The 7997-nt window shown below is 41.2% G+C and overlaps 1 protein-coding gene across 9 annotated transcripts in view; it reads left to right on the top strand.

Annotated features, from left to right (window-relative positions):
- The window catches only part of STXBP4 (syntaxin binding protein 4), a 76287-nt gene extending 69900 nt beyond the window's left edge, over positions 1-6387 (top strand). For 5 of the 9 annotated variants that reach the window (XM_055725987.1, XM_055726000.1, XM_027808192.2 and 2 more), the window contains one exon: positions 3385-6386. In XM_055725987.1, coding sequence (XP_055581962.1) covers positions 3385-3496 — 112 coding nt within the window. In that variant the 3' untranslated portion in view covers positions 3497-6386. Of the gene's footprint in view, positions 1-3384 lie in introns of all 9 variants that reach the window. The other 4 variants (XM_027808190.2, XM_027808191.2, XM_027808188.2 and 1 more) reach the window with 1 other exon arrangement.
- The last annotated feature ends 1610 nt before the right edge of the window (positions 6388-7997 follow it).

The raw sequence follows: 7997 nt of genomic DNA on the forward strand, positions 1-7997 counted from the left end.
TTTTGAGCAGGAACATTCGCAAATGGAAAACATTTTACATTTAGAACTTGTAATGCTGGCTTTCCAAACATTACTTTAATATTCAAAACAGTTTCATCAATTAAGCAAAACCTAGAGGTAGGTTTGGATTCCCTCTCACTTTTATTGCTGGCCCTAACACACAAATCAGAGAGGATGTATTTCTAATACAAGAATGTTCTGCAAACCAGTAAATCTGGGATTATCTCTTCGGACTGATTATGTCAAAGCTCTTTAGCCACAGCACTTTTGGAGAGCTAAAAATAAATAGCAGGGGGGTTTACACATTTATTCTGTACCTAAATAATCTGCGCGTATTGTGTGTGTCTGTCTACAATGTGAGACGTGGTATCTGGACTTAAATGTTTATTTATAAGAGTTCTTTTCCTAGTAAGGATTTTGGCAAAGGTTTTAAAACAATCTGTCCTAGCAGAAGCATTCATGGGACAGTGTCTAGTGCAAGTTTAAAAGACCTGAGTTCAAATCAGAAGCATTTACAGCAGATTGACAGAGCAAAATTTGGCCCCAAATATTTTGAAAATGGATGGAAACTAGTTCAGTTCTTTCTCACCAGTGATTTAACAACGTTATGCCATGGAATACAGAAAATTGTAATCCTGATGTCAATGCCACAATTCTGCACTATTAAATGTCTGGAGAGTTTTAGCATTTAATTTGTAAGAGAACAAAATCAAGTTCTTACAGCAGTTAGCAGGAAGTTAGGCATGCTATCATTTGCCTCCTGGTCCTAAATTATGTAGGAAGAAAATCTTCTGAATAATAAACACTTAACAAACACTTTAGTTGGTTACATCGAAGACATGTGAATGCTTTTCCACGTAACTCCTCTACTCGTGTGCACTTCCTCCCATTTCACAGGATCGATACTGCATGCTCGTGAGAAAATAGAGCTAAGGATTTAGGTGCACAGCAGGTCAAGGTATGCTGCAAGTCAAATGGGAAAAATAATTTTTTTTTTAAATAATTTTTTTCTTATTTAAATGCAGTAATGGATTGTTGAGAAATGGCTTGATAAAAGCAGGCAATATAAACACTTAAAATAGTACTGCAGGCAGTAAATCTTGCATTGGCAGAGCTGGAATGGATGGAATCCAGTTCATTCGGCTCCCATGATTCCGCAGGTACTGGAAGGAATTCTGTGGCGTTATGCTGATAAATGAAATCACGTGCGGGACTTTAATTTAGAGTGCTATCTTCTGTATTAAGCCATATTAACAAAAGTTTTATTGGAAAAAAAAAGAATTATTTCCTGACAGTATAGAAAATATTGCAGAAAAATACAGCAAAGATATTTTCCTTAGTATATTTACAAATATGTATTCATAATGGAAATATGAAGACGTATTTCCCTATGTTGTAGAATAATGGGAATTTCTTGATTAGATATTATTCACAAACATCTTATAAAACATTGTTAAAAGGACTCTCTTCATGTTGGCTATCATCTCACTTTCTAAAGTTAAACTTTGGAAACCTTTGGGAAGTATCTGTCATTCCTAGTAAAAATGGTACATTGACTTTCTTAGAACGAAATGATGACTGAACTTGCGAGCGGTCAGTATCTGCTGTGTTGTATTTTCTGTAGCTACTGTTGTTCGGTTGCACTTCTGTTTTAACTGCTGTGAAACTGACCTCTACAGCTCCAGTAAGGTTGTGCACATTTTTGTAATATACTCCTGAAGGAATGGAGTCCATCCAGTGCTGCTCTGACCTGAAAAGCACTTAGGATTTTTTTCTGGGTTTTTTTTTTTTTTACACATAACTGGAGCTTTCGGATTGGTTTGGTTTTTAAGGGTAAGAACTGAGGATAATGGCCTTTATCTTCCACATTTTGTTTTTCTTGCTTGGTCCTCACCTCACAAAGGTGTTGCTTCAGTTGAAATAGTGGCTAAATTCACAGGTTACCAGTCCAGGGAGACGTTAATCTACTCATGCAGCTCATGATGTGATTTACAGTAGTATCATACTTGCCTCTTAAACAGTGGTGGTGTCTATCATACCTAACGTATTCTGAGCTCAGGGTACTTGGGTGAAAGGTGTGAATACAAGGTAAGATCATAGCAGGATCATGTTGACTGGAACAGTGGTCCCCCTACCCACAACTTGGTGTAGCGGAATATTGACTCAAATTCCTACTTGAACGTATCAGTTTCCATAATCAGATATTCAAGAGAGTACTGAAGACAGAAAGACAAAATCCGTTTTCACTTGAATACATAAATCTAGAGTGGTTCCATATTTAATTATGTTTATATAATATATTTAAACTAACGCACCTGAAAGGGGAGTGTAGGCATGGGCTTTAGGTGCACTGTATGTTAGAATTTGTGAGAACAGCTGTTGTCTTTTACAGTGTGTATTATACGTGCAATATTTTTCAGCTAGTTCTTGTAATGAACTTATATTACAGAACTAATCTTTGCACTGACTTGACTATAAAAACTGTGAATTTATTAGCGAGATTTTTTTAAGTGAAAAGAAGCTATTTCCTTTCCCAAGCACACGTTATTCCAGAAGGGAGAAGAGGCTGTGCCGTGCCCACACACAGTATGGCTAGCATGCATACTACCAAGCATAAGGTGTGCAGCGTTCTCACCCGCAAACAGTCAGCCTATTCCATTTATCTGTCCTTACTGAGCCCTTGATCAGGTTCTTTCCATTCATATAGAAGCTCACCCAAAACTATAAAGCAGCTTAGGCTGCATGTCAGATGTAGGGTTTAAGCCTTAAAAAGTAGAACTGACTCCCTCCTATTACCTGTGTAAAGGCTGCGGAAGCACGTCCAGATTTTGGTCTGGAGGACGTGAGAAGAACATCCTTTTTTGGACTTGCTCGTCTGCCTTATTCTGCAAGAAGAGGAGTGACTTAATGAGGCTGGGATATTAGCTCGTGTTCTGACAAACCAAGTGTATTTCTACGATGTGATTCCACTTTTGGTGGTCAGCTTCCCCTTGACCACTGTGCCCCAGGCTTTAACTGGTACGATGGCAATGTTCGTACCTTGGTAGCGTGTTGGAGTTGTGTAAGCCTTTGCTAGTCCGGGCTGTACACTGTTGCTGGGTTAATTTCCAACAGCTCCATTAACTAACAGGAAATGTCACCGGTCTAGACCAGAAGTCTCTTAGAAAAGCATTCTCTCGAATGTATTGGGAAATGGGACCCTCAGTCCAGGTTCTGGCACCCAGAAGACTCCACACTTTGTAAAAATCTCATAGTTTAAAGTGAATTCCGTATTTGAAAGTGGTGCAATGATCATTACAACTCCAGACTCCCAGCTGGTATTTCTTGTTTGGAGATTGGCAAACCTCTTTTGGGTTGCTAATGGCATTTCTTGTTTCTTTTTAGCCATGTAACACAGACAACGTCATGGATCCATCCTGTGACAAGCGCCCTAAGCTTGCTTTGCTCTGAGGATGATGATGATGGAATAAGAGAGCTTCCTGGGTCCAAGAGCTGAGGACATCTGTTGACAGATAGTAGTTTGTCTAGTTTCAGCACGTTAGTGAGAAGATGCACACTTTTTAATCTACGTAGTTTCTAGTCTAATGCAATAGTACCTGGTGACGTTTCTCCCCTTGAAGTCAGAGGAGGTTCTGCCGTTGTTTGGTTGGGTTTGTTGATGCAAGCGCTGCTCCCTTCAGTTCTTCATCTGTCCCAGTTTGGTGTGCAGGGATCGGTCTTCTCTTAGGGCCCAATCCTCTCTGCTCATGACCTCTCTACTGGCGTAACTGTCCTGACCTGAAGTGGAATTTTCACAGCTCTGACCAGCCTGAGAGTTAAGATGGGACCATCGGTTGTGATTTCACATGGGAGGTTCCAGCTGATGGCTGACTGCAAGATGCAAGGTGAGCTGTGTTTGGGGTTTTTAACCAGTGCTAGTGAGTGTAATGTGGATGCCTTTTCTTTAACTACTGAAAATCTGGATTTTTATGGAGGAAATCTAGCAATTTATTACAAGTGTTGAAGCCCTGATGACTTTTAAAACAAATACTTACCAAGACTGATGGTTGGGCTTTAGAAAAATGAGTCTTTGATAAGTTGTCAAGTAAAAAGAAACAGTTTTGGTAGAGGACACCATACTCTTGTCAACAATATGAGGCAAGAATGAAAATTATTCTACTTTTGTACTCTGCTAAACCGATACATACTTGCATCAAATACTTCAGTGGAAGCTGTGAAGTTTCAAGTACAATGAAACCTGTGAAACCACCTCCAGGATCAGCAGAAATCAGTCACCTCCTCAAAGTTGGTCTTTAAGTAGAACAAAATCATTTTGTACACATTGGTGATGATTTAAAGAGGATAAAGAAAATGATAGGGAGTGCTAGTGCAAGCTAATGAACAGGTTTCACTGTACCTCAATAGAACAGGATATTTTAAATCTCATATTCACAGCACAGTGTATGATGTCAGCTTTGTCAAATACATGACTCTTATGCTACGGTTTTTCTGGAGGCTCCTTATATAATGTGTGTGTATGTATATGATATATAGTAGGTGTTGACTAATGAATGAAAGACCTGAAATGTCGCAGAAGCGCTGATGAATACGCCGAAGAAAACTCTCTCTGACCTTCAGCCCAAGGAGAATGGGACTGTAACAGTGTGAGGGAGGCACAGGCTGCAATCTGCATTTTCCTGAGCCACGCACTGAAGGGCTTCAGAACCTCCCTGGAAAGGTTCAGGCACACCTCTGCCCTCCCGCTCACCTCTGCTGGCCGACGCAAAGGAATGAGGCTGTGCAGTCACATTTTTTGAGGTCAGTCTTCTGCAGGTGTGGCATGGATTTAAAAATCCTTGTACCCTGAGGAATGGATGTGAAGACCAGACTTGCAGTTCAGGTGCCTATGCCAGACTCTGTCCGGAGCATTACAGAGCTGTGCCAGGTCAGGCACACTGTAGCTGTTGATCCTTTTGAATCAAAAATAATATACTTTTTTTTAACGATCCTAATCAAGTCTCTTCGTTGAAGCAGCGCAGCAAGCTACTGCATTTGGCCTGTAAGCTGCAGAGCAGATCACCAAATGGTCTTGCTGGAGGAGCAAAGCGCAGTTCGCAAAAGTTTTTTTGCAGGCTTTGCTGGAAGTAGATGTCAGGATATATTGAATAAGCAAATAGGAAAAAATTGTTTTGTACTTTTAACTAGGTCAGAACCAAATTATCTGTGAATCTACACAGGTGGTGTGGATTAGGAAGAAGAGCTTGCTCAGCAGACCCACAGTAACTTTTATTTCTAAGAAAACTTCTCATAGCAATAACACAGAAATGCTTTAGCTGTATTTTCTCCAGTGGCTCCTACGTGCCTCACAGCCTGAAGGGACAGAGCTTGTGCTTCACTTTCAGGGCTGGACACTCAAGAAGCATTTTTATTGAAATCCCTTTTCTGAAAATGGCACAGACTCATGACCCATAGAGGATATATATGGTTCTGAATTCCTTGCGGTATTTGCTGTAGCTGTAGTAGCCATTTGGATGCTTTATGACAGGCGCTTGCAGTTCATACTTCCGTGATACCCAATTGCATATAGATTCCAGTTTTCCAGTTCTGTTCAAGAGCGCTTTGAGTCTCCACTTGACCCTCGCAGTCTGGATTTATTCTGCTAGCGGCGTTGGAACAGCTAGCTGGGTGTTTCTCATAGGAGAAGCTATTTAAGGACAGAGACTATGGATCAGGCAGGCTGCATGAGCAGAAACTTGATGGAGAGCAATTTAAAGCTGTCCTGGTAGATCAGCTGGAGGAGGACAGCTCTGCACATACTGCCGGCCCTTCCCGGGGAGCTGGCCGCGATCCCTGGCCCCGAGCGTGCGACGCGCAGCTGCTGTGCACGAGAGGGGGAGAAATCGAGACAAAATGCTGGCGATCTGCCTGCGCTGCTTACTGTCTCCACCCACGGACGGGAACGTTTCAGAAACTTGGAGACTCTTTCTCCCTCTCTCTTATAAATTTGCCTAGAAATTAAAGCCGTTAGAAATAGATCTCTGCATCTCTCTAGCTTCTTCTCCGGTAAGCGTTACCTCTTCAGGTAATCCGCTAGTTCAAATGTTCCGTTACTGAGACTACATTTTCATACCTACAATCTCCAAATGTTCTAATCTATTTTTGTACACTGGCATACTTGTTTCCTAGGTTATTTCTCTCTATCTCCCCTTGTTTCTTCCTTTCTGTGAAAAAGTTTGTGAAATTATTTTGATTAAGCTGAACTGTGTATATTGAGAAAATAGTTCTAGGATAACTTAAAAGTAGTTTGTAAAAAGCAGTTGTCAAAATATGCAACACTGTAAACAGCAACTTTTCATTTTTATTCCAGAATAAAAAGTGGAAAAGAAATGAAAGTGCCTGTTATATCTTTTAAAATAATAAAACTACAGCTTTATGAGGGAATGGCCACAGAGGCATAAATGATTCCTGTACCCCTATTTATTTTCTGTGTAAAGGTGACATTGTGAAAAATACTGTTCTGCTACACACTGGTGTTAATCTTTACGTGAATACTTGCAGCCCAACTGCCCTTCAAATACCACAAATATTCCAGTAAATTTAAAATTCCATGTTCTCCCATCAAAGCAAATAGCTTAACACAAATACCTTCACAGGCATATAAGGTACTGAGCTTCGCAGGTGCTAAATAACTTCCTTGTAACACTACTCAGTGTCTCTGTAAATTAGATGATCCTTTCATCAACCCCACCAGATAAATAGAAGCACACATACATATGTGAGCTGGCCATTCCATAAGCATCACTTAAATATTCACATCGTAGTCAGGTGTACGTGCTGGCAGGTGCACATACGTATGGAAAAGCTACAGATATTATGTAAGCAAATACATAAAGCCTCTATAGATTTTTTTATGATCAGTCTGGTGGAGGAAAGCAACAGTTGCTATTTGCACACAGGCATTTGATGCAAAGGGGAGCACCTTGGACACAACCTTACAGCACTAAATCTGTTCTGACACCGATTTCATTTGGAGCCCTGAGGACTCACACGGGTGTGCAGTGGTGCCAGGCTCCGTACAGAGAATTTCACTGTCATTCTCAAGTAGTTTTATTCTCAAAGGATGATCCTACTCAGCCTCCGTCTAGAAAGCTCCCTGTTTAATACCATCCCCTTTAAAACCACAACCGATGCAGACTGCCGTTCATTCCTCTTTGTACTCAAAATACATTTGTGGTGGTGGAAATCTCTTGTGTACTTCAGAGTACAGATTTCAGTGATAGAAAGTACTTCTGAAATTAAACAGTACAAATCACTTCTTCATCTACTTGGGCTATGCGTGTTACTGAATCAGCTCACGCTTACTTTCGAGAGCTGTTGTAGGTATGTGATGGGGCAGAACCCCAATGGTCAGCCAAGGGGAGAGAGAGAATAAATCCCAATTTTCCTGCTCTGACATAAAACTTCTCAGAATTACCAAAACCCAACTTTTAAAGGAAGCTAAAAAAGCAAATCAGGCTTGCTACAATTCCTGTGCAGTTTTCTGTGGAGCCTGTATTTATGCTTCCCGTGGTTGTAGCTCAAGGACCAGAAGCCAATGGTCCCCTGCCTAGGAATCACTCGGAGGCTTTAGCCTCTACTGAAGACCAAGGAATAAGAAATTACTTACACTAAAATAAGAAGTGCAATAGAATAGGAGTGATTCCTGTAACTTGGCCTTTTAACTAGCTGGTTTACTGCAGAATATATTTGCTACATGGGCGTTATCTGTTGGGTGGCTTCGTCTGCTCCTCAGAAGGTGTTCGAGCTGCTGGAGCACCCGCTGGCAGAGGGAGCCGGGTTTTGCCGCTGGTGCTTTGCTGGGGGAGGCAGATCCGACAAACCAGAGTCCTGGAGACAGGTTCGGCCAAGCAGAATGTGTGGCGCACGTCGGTCTGTCCAACATACATAATGTACACCCCAACGCACGTAACGTACACCGCAGCATACGTAACGTACACCAGCTATTTAAACGCTTCTCG

This window comes from Falco cherrug, chromosome 1, assembly GCF_023634085.1.
Source record: "Falco cherrug isolate bFalChe1 chromosome 1, bFalChe1.pri, whole genome shotgun sequence".
Taxonomy (NCBI): domain Eukaryota; kingdom Metazoa; phylum Chordata; class Aves; order Falconiformes; family Falconidae; genus Falco; species Falco cherrug.